Here is a 14560-nt window from a genome sequence, read left to right on the forward strand (position 1 = left end):
GGGAAGGCCAGGTCAATCAGTCAGTCACAAATAGTCCACAGGGGAAGGAGCCAATGAGGGGCAGAAGAAACTGGAGTCCCAACCCTTTCACCTGTCTTTTCCCATGGGTCCCTCACAATTTCAACTCCTTTCCTTTAATATCACCACACTTTCCTGCCTCCAAAGGACTGCTGGGAAAAACCTAGAAATCAGATAAGATCATGCGTCCTCAGGATTGATCCTTCACTTTTGTCTTTCACATCTCCAGCCAGATAAGTGGCAACCTGGCTTAGTGGAAGAAGCATGGGCTTGGGAGTCAGAGGATATGGTTTTAATCCCAACTCCGCCACTTGTCAGCTGTGTGACTTTGGGCAAGTAACCCAACTTCTCTGCGTCTCAGTTACCTCATCTGTAAAATGGGGATTCAGACTGTGATCCCCACGAAGGACAACCTGATAACCTTCTATCTACCCCAGTGCTTTGAACAGTGCTTGGCACATAGTAAGCACTTAACAGCCATCATCATCATCAAATAACCCTTTTTTTTCCCTCCAGGGATGCATGAGGGTATAATTTAGTGATAGTCATTGGTATCTAAACTTTGGGCTAAGCTAATAAACATAAAATACAGCATCACCATAATAAGCTGCTTTCCTCAAGACCACCTCTACAGGGAGAAGTGCCTTTAAGGCAAGATTCCACCTGTCGCTCCTTCAGAGCAATGAGGAATGAACTAATGCGCCCTCAGCCAGGGACCCATTAGAGGTACAGGGCATCCATATTCCTTCTTATGACACACCTTTGTGACCTCAGTCTCCCTCCAAACCTGCTGCCATTGGCTGGAATCTTCACGGTTTCCATGGAGCTCCAGGTAAATAAACTTGAACCACCACAAGTGACCAGTGGTCTTGGTCCTGGACACATGCTTCTTCAGTGTCTTCTACCTTGACAGCTCCAGCTCCATTTCTTTTGATCCCAGTGACCTACTCAGTCACTGTTTCTTCTTTTGAGATTATGGCAGGTAAGGATAGAAGTACTTTGGGAACAGAGTTGGTGGATTTTAACTTAAATTTTTTTTTTAATTTAAAGCACAAGACTTTTTTCAAAGAACCAGGAAGGGAGATGTGTTTAGAAATGAAACTGGTAAAGACATCTTGATAACTCTATCTTGTGGAAGATAACATTTTGGTTATGAGCAGATATTTTATTCATGATTATTTTGGATTTTTTTCACTTTTATTTGAGACAATTTCTGTTTACTAAAGTAGAGAGAATTGGGATATAAATGTTACCTGAAGGCTTTTCCATGTCAATTAGTCAGTTGAAAAAGTTAGAAATATTAGAGGAAAGTGGAAAACTGAGAGGGAAGAATGGAATAAAATTATTGAGAATACATCAGGCTAACCATTTCCTGCAGGTGGAGGGAAGAGAGAGGAAAGGGAAAGAAAAGAATGATAAAGTGAAAATAATGAAAATGGTAGAAGGGAATGGATAAAAATACAGTAATGGAAGTTTAAAGAACAGTGGGGACGTTATACAAGGAAAAGTCGTTGAGGACAAAGTAATTCTGAATTTAAACTGTCTCCCACAATAGACTGCAACATTTCTGAGGCAGGAGTAATGTCCACAAACTTTACTGAACTCTCTCAAGCACCTATCACAGTGGTCTGTATAGGCACCCAATAAAGACTACCAATTGATTGATTAAGTTTCAAAGTGGGAAACTTATTCAAGGGCCAACTAAAACAAAATAAAGTCAATGGTCTGTGTTCATCCCATAGAGCTACAAAGGAGCCAAAATGAGTGGGTTGAGGTTTTTTCTCCCTTGACATGACAAATTGATTTTGATATCCAAAACTTTCCATCCCTGGGTCGAAGGCAAAATATTTCCTGGGACTTCTGTGCATAGTACACTTCACTAGTCTCTAGGGAGAGCTGGAGGATTCATAAATCATTAAAATCAGGCCACATAGACTGGAGAACATCTGTGAACAAGTCCATGATGCTAATCAGCACATTTCTGGCTTGAGTCTCCTGCAGTCTGTTGAACAAGTCAGGAGTCCAGGTCAGTGAAGTGTTGCTCTTGAGAGTGAGGCGTGCCAGCCCACCTGCGGTTGCTCTTGGTGAGTTTTCCTCAGGGTTGGTTGCCTTGAAAGCTGTAGAATTGGAGCTGTTGGTGGGTTGATATGTGGCAGCAGGAGGATCAGACCTCACTAGCTTCATTCTACTCACTTGTATTCCCAACAGAGAATTCTACAAATCCTGCTGAGAATTCCCAAAGGACATCCTCACAGGGAATTTCCAACTCTTGCCCCCTGACCATTCCTGTGGTGAGCAGTGGCTCCTCCCTGACAGGAAGTCTTCGTAACATCTCCCAGCATTCTGCTCCATCCATCAGCAATGCTTGGCTGCTGACACCTATTTCCAGTGTACCCTTCCACTCTCTACCAACTGGTGGCTACTTCTTCCAACATCCCAGTACTCCTGAGCTATCTGCAATAGCTGGGCTGAGCCGGGCCTCCTTTTCCACAGTCGCTTATTCAAACATCGAGTGGAGCAGTGCCAGAAATGCTTTTGAGATGCCATCACCTCTGAAGGACTGCACTGTGACTGTCATCCACAGTCCAGAGACCCCTGCTCCCTCCCTGCCCATGATGTTGCAGTATGTCAATGCTGGCAGTACTCCAAACATGGTGCCTTTGTACCCACAGTGGTCTGCAGGCCTTGACCCAAGAGCTTCCTTATCAATGCCAAATGAGGGATACCACCTGCCAATTCCCCACCATGTGGGCACTCAGGCCTATTATTATAATCCAAGCCGGCTATGCCCCCAGCTGCCTGGACAGTTTAGCCCTTATGTGCAGCCCTATGGCCCTGTCCCCTACAGAGCTAGCAAGGCTGCTCCCAGACTGGGAGCACCTCAGCCAGAGATGGTGATGGTGCTGAAGGAGATCCGGCCCCAGGGTACTCTGCCCCTAGTTTCTACCCCTGAACTGTACTACCCAGCCTCTACTCAGCAAGGCTCAGCAACATCCTTCCAAGGTAAGTGATGGTCAAGGGGAAGACAGGAAGGATTAGCACCAGAGGAAGGGTCAGAGATGGGGCTGGAGTTAATATATCCTGGCAGGATATTTTAGCTACTCACTGTCACCCCGGGGTTATCCTCTGAAGCCTCTGACAGCTCTTAGATGACTGGTGGTTTCACCCCCAGGGCTGTCCATGGATAATAATGATGGCCTTTGTTAAATGCTTATTATGTGCCAAGCACTGTTCTAAGTACTGGGATAGATACAAGGCTATTAGGCTGTCCCACTTGGGGCTCACAGTCTTGATCCCCATTTTACAGATGAGGTAAGTGAGGCATAGAGAAGTTAAGTAACTTGCCCAAAGTCACACAGCTGACAAGTGGCGCAGTTGGGCTTAGAACCCTTAAACTGACTTCCAAGCCTGTGCTTTTTCCACTAAACCACGCTGCTTCTCTGTGTGCTGGGGATACCAACAGTCTCAAATGGACAATCCCATGTTTTCCCATGAGATGTTCCATAGACTGGATGGAAGCAACCTCCATTCACCTTCCCCCCTTCACCTGCATCTTCATTCCAGGAATCTGTTTTCAGCCCACTGATCCTGGAGCCTTGGATTTAGATAGCTCTTGGCCAGGAGAGCATAAACTGGTTGAGAACTTGTCCTTGGCTGCCATGAGGGTGAGAGTCCATTCTCAACACTCTTCAAGACTCTGATATTCCACTTGACATGTTCTTGGTCCCGAATGAGTTACCCAGAGACCTAGACTTCAGTAGCCGGCACCCATTTGTTCTGGGGAAGAGAGATTATAAGGGGTTCAGAAGTGCTGGGGCCCTAGGAAGGAGAGCCCAGTTTGGGGAAAGTCTGGATTCTTAGCTGAGGCCTCAGCAGAGGTCTCAGTCACTGGGCATTGACATTCCACTGGTTCCCTTGCAGCGATGGAAGTGTCACCGGACTTGGCACCCACAGCCCCGACTCTCGGTTGGCCACCAACCTTGGAGCTCTCCACACCTTGGAACAGCAAGGCCATCCTGCATACTGAGAGTAACCCATCTTTGGAGTCCATGGGCAGTGCCAAGACAGTTGCAGATCAGGCCTCTGATAGCCATGTTGCCCTGTCTTGTGCTCTGGATGCCTGTTCAGAGCTCCCATTGGCGACCCAGGAAATCCAGGGCCCCCCATTTCCTCCTCTGGAAAGTCTAGAACCTCCATCACCTCTTCTGGAAATCCAAGAGCCCCCATGTCCCCCCTCGGAAATCCTGGGGCCTCCCTCACCCCTCCTGGAAAATCAGGAACCCCCAGTACCCACCCTGGAAGATCAGGAGCCTCCACTGTCCCCGCTGGAGATCCCAGACATTAAGGAGATTCTAGCCTCCATCGAGCTCCTTCCTTTAGAAGTCGACCAGCCTCAGATTGGCCAGAGAACTCTCTCAGAGCAGCCTGTCCCAGGAGATCTAGTCCCAGGGAAAAGCGGAGAGAGTCTTGAGGCCACTGGAAGTATATCCGAGTTGGAGGGAGTCACGCAGGTTCCTCCTCTCCTCCCTTTGAAAGAGGAGTCTCATCCCAAGGGATGCCAGGCTTCCAAATCCAAGTCCAAAGCCACCAGAGCAAATTTAGATCAGGCTTCAGGGGAGTCTACCCCAGGAAGGGATTCCTTTGGCCGGAGCAGGAAACACAAGCATAATAGCACAGAGAAGGCCCCCAAAACCCCCAAGCCAGAAGTGCATTCCATGAGTTCCCAAATCGGGGAACCAGCTTTCTTGGTGTCTCCAACCAAGTCCCCAGGTTCTGGGTGTTTCCCCCAAAGACCCAAACCCCCAAAGACACCAAAAGCTAAAAAGAGCAAGGCCAAGAGGCCCAGACTAGAGGAGCCCGAAGATCTTGGGGGCAGCAACTCTGAACTAACTGGAGGAAAGGCGCAGTCAAAGATCAATGCCATGTCTGAGGAGCAATCTCCCTTTTTCAAGAGAAAGCGGAGAAATGACTATCCTGAGTTCAGCCAGGAGCCCTTTAAGAAGCCCCGGAGCAATCTGGGCATGCACATGCTGCAGTCAGTACAGGTGTTCCACAAACTGGGCAAGAAAAGTCCCCAGGCCAGAGGCATCTCAGGGATCAGAGAGAGATTGGGCATCTCATCAAATGGAGAGGAGATGAGAAAAGCCCAGCTGGGCCCACTATCAGAACCAAAGGTCCACCACTCTCAGAAGCTAGGTGGCAGTACTGAGACTCAGAGCAAGTTACCCTCAGAGGGAAAGCTCAGGTTGCTGCCTTTACCACTCTCTACCCCTGAGCGCCTGCCGTATTGGCCTTGCCATCGCAATCCTTCACTTTCAGTTCCATGCCAGGATGCTTCCAGCCCATTTAGCTCTGCTGATCCCACCCAGCATAATCCAAACAACCCACCCCATCCTGATCTTATCGATTCAGAACACCCGGTTTCTGCCAATTTAGCCCAAGCTGATCCTGCCATACCAGAACGATCAAGTCTCCTGAATCCTGCCCAACCAGAACCTGCCATTCCCTCACTCCCAGGCCCTGACAATCCAACCTGGCTGAATTCTGCTAGCCCAAGCCCAGTAGAAGCTTCTGCCAGTTCAGACCAGACAGAACCTGCCATACCATCCCTCCCAGCCCCTGGCAACCCAACCTGGCTGAATTCTGTCAGTCCATGCCACCCAGATTCTGCCCCTTCAGGGCAGAATGAACCTTCCCTACCAACCTTCCTAGATCATGATAGTCCAACCTGGCTGAATTCTGGCATTCCAGGTCATCCCATTTCTGCCTGTTCAAGCCAACCTGAACCCACATTACCATTCCTCCAGGTTCCTGGCCAACCAACCCAGCTAGGTATTTCCAGTCCAGGTAATCCAGTCTCCATCGATCTGGACCAGTCGGAACCTGCCAAACCATTCCTTGTGGGACCTGACAACCCAGCCCAACCAGGTCCTGCCAGTGTACAAAGTCCTGTTTCCATCAATATGAACCAGTCTCGTTCTGCCAAACAAGATAAACAGAGTCCTCCCAAGACTGTCCAGTCAGATACACCCCAACCAATGCTCTTGGGGTCTGGAAAACCAACTTGGATAAGTTGCACCACTCCAATTATGCATGGTGCTGCAAACTTAGCCCGATCCAATCTGGCCAATGCAGGCTGTCCACCGCTTACCAACACAGCCTGGTCTGGCTCAGGCATCTCAGCTTCCCAGCCACATCCTGCCCATCTAGTCTTCCCTCCTAGACCTAATTCAACAGCTCCACCCCAGCAGGCTCCCATAACCTCACCCAACCCTGTTATCCCTTGGTCTGCTCATCCAAGGCCCACCCCCAACCCCCAAGTTGTTACCCGCCCCTGGTTTCCACACCAGTTCCCAAACATTGACTTCAGCAGACAACCCAAGCCCTGGAAGATCCCCACTATCCCTGAGCCTGTCATATCAACACCCATCACCCCAGAGCAGAGGCCTGAGCGGGAGGCAATGAAGAGACAGGCCCAAAGGGAACGGGAACAGGCTGCCAAATATTCCTCTTTAGGGAAGGTACAATTCTTTGTTGAGAGGCAGAAAGAAATGGAAATTTTTGACTATTATGGCTATATAGTATGAGCAGAGCACCTGGGACTTAAGTTCTCTTCTTGAGCTCTTGGCTTGCTTGGATTCTTATCTATGTAGATTTTTCCATATAGTGTTAATAAAATTTTTCCTGAAGTGACCTCAATCAGTCAATGGTATTTATTGAATACTTACTATGTGCAGAACACTGTACTAAGCACTTGGGAGAATACAATGCAACAGAACTGGTAGTCATGTTCCCTGCCCAGAAGGAGCTCACACTCTAGATGGAAGACAGTCATTAATATAAATTAATAAATTTTGGATATATACAAAAGTGCTGTGGAGCTGAAGGTGGAGTGTATATCAAGTGTTTTAAAGGATACAGAGACAAGTGCATAAATTACGAAGAAATTTATGCACAAGACATTTGGAAGTCACCTGTTCCTGAAAAGAAATCATAAGAAATTCCAACACTGGGCAGGCGATGCTGACCCTAGAGAAGATATCCTTTTTTCTTTGATGACCTGTGGCTTTCCAACTAAGCAGTGATATGCTACCAGATAGGCTTACCTGCATGCTGTGGTCTTTGGCTTTCCAGGGTGATTGTGTTGGGGATCCCATGAAAATGTTTGTCCTCTTAAAACGCTACTGCTGAGACAACTTTTAAGTGAGCCATCCAACTCTTAGATTTCTAGTTAGAAGTTTTGGTGTGAGAGGAATCAGTGTAATTTCATGTGTGTCTACCAGGTTATCTATTGTGTGTGTATATTTGTGTGTGCATGTATATGTATGTATATAAAGGACAAAAATGCGTAACACATGTCATAGGTGGTGTCTAGTGACTGGTATTCTGAATAATAGATGTTGGTAGTTTTATGTTTTTCTTGCTTGAATATTTTTATACAATTTTTATATGTTGTACAATTTTTAAAATATCTTGCTATTTTTATTTGTACAGTTCTGGATATGGTTTTACCAGACATTTTGGACAGCTGAACAATCCACATTCCCTATCCACTTTAGTAATTTCCTTGGGTTTTTTTGCCCTTTATTCTTCCTTCTTTCTTTGCCTCCTTCCCTCTGCAGCTTCCTTTTCCCTGCCTGACTCTCTTTCTCCTTCTGCCTTTCTTTTCCCCCTTTCTGCTTTCCCCTTTCTCTCCCTGTTTTCTTTCCCTCAGAGTAGAAAAGCCATTTCATGTATCCTGAGCACAGTGAAAGGAAAGCAACCAAGTGATGAAATGGAAACAAGACCCTTTCATTTATAGTCTGGTCACTGAAGGGAGTTTAGGCGAGATGGAAAAGACTCATCATTAATAAATATTGTTTATTGAGCACCACCTGTGCCCAGAACATAGTACTTAAGTGCTTGGAAAGGTACAATATGGGTGATAGATGTAGCCATTGCCCTCAGGGACCTCACAGACTAACAAGAGAAATTGACAGACATAGCCATTCCTCAGTAATTAGAAGAGGGTAACTAGGTAATTAAATCGGGGTGAAAATTAAAGTCAAGAATATAATAAGTGCCAGGTTTAGGACAGTCGTTGGGTGGAAAGTAGAGTTCAAATTATTCTGATTGTCCAACATGGTAACAAGGACCCAGGAAGGCCTAAATCCCATCAAATGGTGATGGTAAAACATTTTCCTTTGGTTGAACTGAATTTGCTTCCAGCAAAAAGTTTTAAGAAAAGGGTTCTATGACTGGCTCTGAGATGCCACAGAACTTTGGTCTTTGGAAGCATCTAATAAATGGATAACATAAATTGAATGGAGGTTGTTAGTTTATCTGTAATTTTAGACTTTGCAATATCTGTAGAAAAGCAGTGTGGTCTAATAATACTAATAATGTTGGAATTTAAGTGCTTACTACGGGCAGAACACTGTTCTAAGCACTGGGGTAGATAAAGGGGAATGAGGTTGTCCCATGTGAGGCTCACAGTCTTCATCCCCATTTTACAGATGAGGAAACTGAGGCATGGAGAAGTGAAGTGACTTGCCCACAGTCACACAGATGACAAGGGGCAGAGTAGGGATACAAACCCATGACCTCTGACTCCCAAGCCTGGGCTCTTTCCACTGAGCCATGCTGCTTCTCTAATGTTCTAGTGGATGGAACATGCACCTAGAACTCAGAAGGACCTGGATTCTAATTCCCGTTCCACCACTTGTCTGCTGTGTGACCTTAGGCCAGTCACTTAACTTCTCTGTGCCTCAGTTACCTCATCTGTAAAATGGGGATTAAGATTTTGAGCCCTATGCAGGATGGAGACTATGTCCAACTTGATTAGCTTGTATCTACCCCACTACTTATTACAGTGCCTGGACCAAAATAAGCACTTAACAAACATACTTTTAAAAAGCGAGGAATAGGAGAAAGGGAAGATGGCTTAACTGAGGAAAGCCGTTGGAGAAAATGTAATTTTTAGGAAGGTTCTGAATATGGGGGGAGAGGTGATCTGTCATATATGGAGGAGGAGCGAGTTCAAGGACAGAAGAAGGATGTGGGCAAGAGGTTGGTAGCAAAATAGACAAGGTAGAGATGTAGCAAGTAGAAGTTGGTGTTAGAGAAGTGAAATGTGTGTGCTAGGCTGTAGTAGAAAATCAGCAAGGTAAGTTGAAGGGGACAGGCTGATCGAATGCTTTAAAGCCAATGGTAAGGAGTTTCTGTTTATGTGGAATTGGATGGGTGAATTGGGAGAATGGATGGTGGAAGAAGAGCCAAATGTTATGGTTTTCCCTGGGGAATTTATTTTTTAGATCCAGGAGGTGATCCAGGTTGGGGTGGGAGGGGCCTACAAGGAAAAGAGTAGAGTTAGGGTGAGGTGAGTGGTGGAGACCTGAGGAAAGAGGACATGAGTTGGGTAATATTGGGCAAAAATGTTGGGTCACTTATGATTCCAGGCTATCGGGAAGATGAATGGAGACATGAAGAACTTAAAGAAAGGATGTTATCTAGGTAGATAAGTCTTTGCTGGGATGACACCCTATTCGATTAAGGAAGGTAGTAAGGGCCACTCACCTGAGCCTTGCTAGTTGTGCTGCTGGTCAGAGCCAGAATTTCATCCAGGAGTTATCCACTATGGCTGGAGGAGGAGTGGGATGTTTTGACATTTCTGGGATATGGGTGAGCAGTGTCAATGGGCAGCACTGGGTCTGGGAGGTGGTCGGAAATGAGAGCAAGTATGCACATTGTGCTGAGAGTTCAGACTGCTTTGGTGGAGGTAGGGAAGGCTGCTCTGGAGCTGAGATGTGGACATGATTGAGGGCAGGTGTGCATACCATGTGGTTGGCTTGAGCTGGCAATTCCTCCCCACCTGGTTCCAGTCCCTCTTTGCCCTCTTCTCCCTTGTTCCTCCACAGGTGTCTCCTTCCCTCTCTCGCTTCCCACTGCTCAATCCCATTCCCCTCCACCCTTGTATTTCATAACCTGTTGGTGTCTGACTCCTGTGTCTTATCTCTGCCCAATGTTCAAGAACCAGACCCCAGCCATGTTGTAACGGGGAACCCAGGATGGTGGGTCCTGTTATGTTCCACTAGGAAGAGTGGACACTGATAGAAATGACCTCTGATTAGCTGATTGGCATTCTAGCAACCAGTAGAAGAACATGGGGAATTTGTGTTACTATGACTGTCTGGAAGAGAGAATGGACAAAAGCTATAAAAGGCCAGTTTTGTAACACAACAGATGCTCAGTGCCAGAACCTGTGGGCATGTGCTGAAATCTCTCAGGAGGGAGTGGGAATAAAGGCACTTGAACTGGAACGAGATGATAGGGTGTTTTCTACTCTATACTCCTCCAGGGAGTGGAAGAAGAAGAAATGGAAGTTTGGAGGACAAGCATAGTGACAGGGTGTTTTGCAGGAAGAAAAGAATGTTGGGCCTGGGGTGACTGGAGGTGCAGAAATTCAGCCAGTATTTCCTACCCTTTGGCTGCCTTCCCTTATTCCAAACAAAGATTTTGCCTCACCTAGTCTCTCTTTGTGAGAAGAAGACTGAGCCATGTCCCAGAGCCAACAGGACATTGCCAAGACTCTGACTCACCTTCAGGTATTTTTTTTTGGCTTGTGATGTCTGCTGCAAACCATGTAGAGGCCCAGCCCAGGTGGCAGAGGCCCAGCTGCAGATTTTCTCATGCAGGAAATGCCAGGGCCCCCTTTAGACTTAATCTCTTTGGAGAAACAGGGATCAGAAAAAGGGATGTCACTCCATTTGGCCAGGCCTTGTTTGACAATGATCACAACAAATGAGGAAGACAACCCAATCTTGAGAGCTGCCAGTCAAGAGGAACAGACCCTGTCAAGAGGCACAGTTCTTAAACCATGAGTAGAGTCGGTAAGTTGAAAATGATTTTATAAACCACCCTGGGAAAAGGGTTGCTGGATGGGCAGTGCCTTCAAACTATTTCTTCTTGTGTCCCCTGGCCATTCTTTACATTACCCTTAGGTGGGTGGGTAATGTGGCCCAAAGTAGGTTGGGGAAACTAGGGCCCAAGAATGATGAGAAGGCCATGCAGGAATTGCTGTAGCAACCAAAAACTTGGTCCCTGAGTTTCTCTCTTGCTGCTTCACTGTCAAACCAAGCCAAACCCCTGGGGCAAGATATTCCTAGAATAATATTAACACAGAGATAGGGATGGGGTTGCTGATGTAGGAATTGTATATCAGAAGCATTTCCAAAGGGTCTGAAATTCCTCTCCAGTCTTGCAGTAAACAATTTTAACACAATTCTGAATTCTCAAGCTCCTCTGCAGAGCTGGATCCATTTCCATGGCCAGTACTGACATTCAGTGCCTGTAATCTGCAAAACACCCTACTAGTTCAGTCTCATTCAAGGACAAATTCAGACCCAATCCCTGTCCTCCAAAGGCCTTCAATCAGGGGGGTGATGGGTGCAGATGACCTGGGGAAAAAAGAACGACAACCAAACACTTCAGAGCAGACAGAAACCCCAACAGTTAGGGTAGGAGTTATTTGCTTTACTTCTCACTGCTTCAGTCCATATCACCATGATGGTACAACATGGCCCCAACAGGACTATCAAGGAGGATGAGGTTAAGCTCCCATAGGCCCTGATGGGATGACGGAAGGGGCCTGTTTTCAACTCCTCCACCCCACCTCCCTCCCCATAGAGCCAGTGAGAGCATTGGGTCTTTGGGCTCTGGGATTCAGACATGCCCCTCCTTACTGTCATTATGGCCAGGCCAGATGGAAGATCCACCTGCTGCACTCTGGAGTGCAGAGAGTGTTCAATGGCCCAGACTGGTTGCAGCCTGGGTGCTCAAACCAATTGGGTTTTGGGGGGTATTTGTGCAGAACAGTGGTGAATGGTGGGATTAAGCCTCACCATCTTCCTCTCTTCCTCTTCCTCATTTCCTTTTTTGTCTTTCCCTTCACTGTTTCCCTGTTAATCAATCAATCAATCATCAATCATGTTATTGAGCGCTTACTGCATTCATAGCACTGTATTAAGAGCATGGGAGAGTACAGTATAATAATACAACAGAAACATTCCCTGCCCACAGTGAGTCTAGAAGGGTAAGGCAGACATTAATATAAAAAATAAATTACAGATATGTACAGAAGTGCTGTAGGGCTGAGGTGGGGTTGTGAATAAAGGAAGCAAGTCAGGGCGATGCAGAAGAGAGTGGGAGAAATGTAAATGAGGACTTAGTCGGGAAGGACCACTTGGAGGAGATGTGTCTTCATTAAGGCTTTAAAGGTAGGGAGAGTAATTGTTAGATAAGATGAGGGAGGGCATTCCAGGCTAGAGGCAGGATGTGGGAGAGAGACTGGTGGTGAGATAGATGAGATCGAGGCACAGTGAGTAGTTGGCTTTAGAAGAGTGAAGTTTGCGGGCTGGGTTGAAGTAAGAGAGTAGTGAGATGAGGTACAAGGCGGGCAAGGTGATTGTTTTAAAGCTGATGGTAAAGAATTTCTGTTTTATGCAGTGGTGGATGGACAACCACGAGAGGTTCTTGAGGAGTGGGGAAACATGGACAGAATGTTTTTATAGAAAAATGATCTGGCAGCAGAGTGAAGTATGGACTAGAGTGGCAAAAGATAGGAGACAGGGAAGGTCATCAAGAAGACTGATACAGTAACCAAGATGGGATAGGATAAGTACTTGGATTAACTTGGTAGCAGTAAGGATGGAGAAGAAAAGGTGGATTTTAGTGATGATATGCAAGTTGAACAAACAGGGTTTAGTGATAGATTGAATATGTGGGTAGAATGAGAGGGAGTCAAGGATAACACCAAGGTTATAGGCTGTGAGACAGGAAGGGTGGTGGTGCTGTCAATTGTGATGGGAAAATCAAGGGGAGAATGGGTTTGGGTAGGAAAATAAGAAGGTTTGTTAAATTTGAGGCATCAGCAGGAAAACCAAGTAAAGCTGTCTTGAAGGCAGAGGGCAATTTGAGATTTCCCTTTTCCGGTTTTTTATTTCACCCTTCTGTCTGTCACTTTCCTCTTTCTTAATCTTCCTCTGAGTCTGTCTCTGCCTCACCTCAAATTTATGGGTTTCTGGATCCCTTATCAACCCTACCTCATTGCAAGGGGCACAGCTGTTTGGTGCAGTGTTCTTGGTATAGTCCCCTAGAATCAGTGGTACAAGGCTTTGTTGGTGTTGTGGTGACTTAATGAGCAGAACTGCTATGCCGTCAAAAGTTACACTCTAGGCACTCCCCCTCCAACCCGGACTAAACCCTAAAACAACAGCCCCTTTCTAGCTAATTTCCCCCACTCCTCCATGATGGCCCTGGAGAAGTGGGCCATGGCCCCCAGGCCTGCCACTCTAACTTCTGGCCAAGTTGTATAACCCTATAAATTCCAGATAAACTTGATTTTTCTGTCCCTACTATACAAATTACATTTTATTAAGTTCCCTGATCCTTGGCCCAAAGTATAAAACAGGTCATCATTCCACATCTCAAACTAAAATGACTCTTGTATTCTGAAGATTCTAGAATCCTCCAAATATTCTGTTTCTTGTGACTCCATAGTGAATTAATGCCTCTGTCTGGGGTAAGGTCTTTCACACCTCTGATGGCTTCATTTTACTTGTCATTTAGGGATTCTCTTGACCCTCATGACACTATGTGACTCAGGACTATCAATTGTGTAGCTGGGTCCTAGTCTTCAAAGCATACTTTTTTGTCTTTGCTAGTAGATGCCTGACTTTCTTTTGTAAACTTTGTTAAATGCTGCAAGTTCTTTAAGTTGTAGCATGATCTCAGAGGATGAAGATGAAGCAGATGAACAGTAGGAAGTTTAGTACTAATGGAAGGGTTCTTCCCAGCATCTGTTATTTGGTCCCTTCTTCATTTTCCTTCTCCATGCATCCAATCCTTCCTTCATTTAAAACATGTGACTCTCTATGGGCACAGACTATTGATAAAGCTTTGGGTCTCTTGATCTGTGGTGGATTCTGATCCCATAGTCCTATTTGGACCCTATAATTTTAGCATGTACACACACCTTTATGACAGAGGTTGACAGGTGGTAGATGGCTCTGCCCTGGACCTCCCTCAGGTCTTGTTAGGGCTGAGCTACCAGCAAGTCCCTCAAGAAGATTGACTGTTCCCATCATTCATTCAGTCATTCAATCATATTTACTGAAAGCTTATTGTGTACAAAGCACTCTTTGAATAGTACAATATCACAATAAACATTCCACTGGGAGTAGCACAGTGTGTTGGATGTGCCAAGAACAACACTGCCCCCAGGATTAGACAACAACATGTCTAGAGGGACCTGTTGGATAGTGGCTCTTTGGATTACCATTACTACTGGGTTGTTCATCGTGATTTCCTGATGTTGGACCCTCTTCTTCTGTTTCACCCACAGGACAATGGTAAGATTAATTGGAACATCATTCATTCAATCGTATTTATTATGCACTTACTGTGTGCAGAGCACTGTACTAAGTGTTTGGAATGTACTATTCGGCAACAGATAGAGTCAATCTCTGCCCAACAATGAGCATCATGCATTAAGAATAGTAGAGAT

The 14560-nt window shown here is 46.0% G+C and overlaps 1 protein-coding gene across 2 annotated transcripts; it reads left to right on the top strand.

Moving 5' to 3' along the window:
- Positions 1-840: 840 nt before the first annotated feature.
- Positions 841-6712, top strand: C2H2orf78 (chromosome 2 C2orf78 homolog). Of its 2 annotated transcripts, XM_029049646.2 has the most exons (4): positions 847-1000; positions 2010-2102; positions 2227-3021; positions 3940-6712. In XM_029049646.2, the coding sequence occupies exons 1-4, from the start codon at positions 994-996 to the stop codon at positions 6603-6605; spliced, it is 3561 nt and encodes a 1186-aa protein (XP_028905479.1). In that variant the 5' UTR covers positions 847-993; the 3' UTR covers positions 6606-6712. The 2 variants fall into 2 exon arrangements, with proteins under 2 accessions (XP_007663283.2, XP_028905479.1); XM_007665093.2 differs by lacking the exon at positions 2010-2102 and having other exon boundaries at positions 841-1000.
- The last annotated feature ends 7848 nt before the right edge of the window (positions 6713-14560 follow it).

This window comes from Ornithorhynchus anatinus, chromosome 2 (genome assembly GCF_004115215.2).
Source record: "Ornithorhynchus anatinus isolate Pmale09 chromosome 2, mOrnAna1.pri.v4, whole genome shotgun sequence".
Taxonomy (NCBI): domain Eukaryota; kingdom Metazoa; phylum Chordata; class Mammalia; order Monotremata; family Ornithorhynchidae; genus Ornithorhynchus; species Ornithorhynchus anatinus.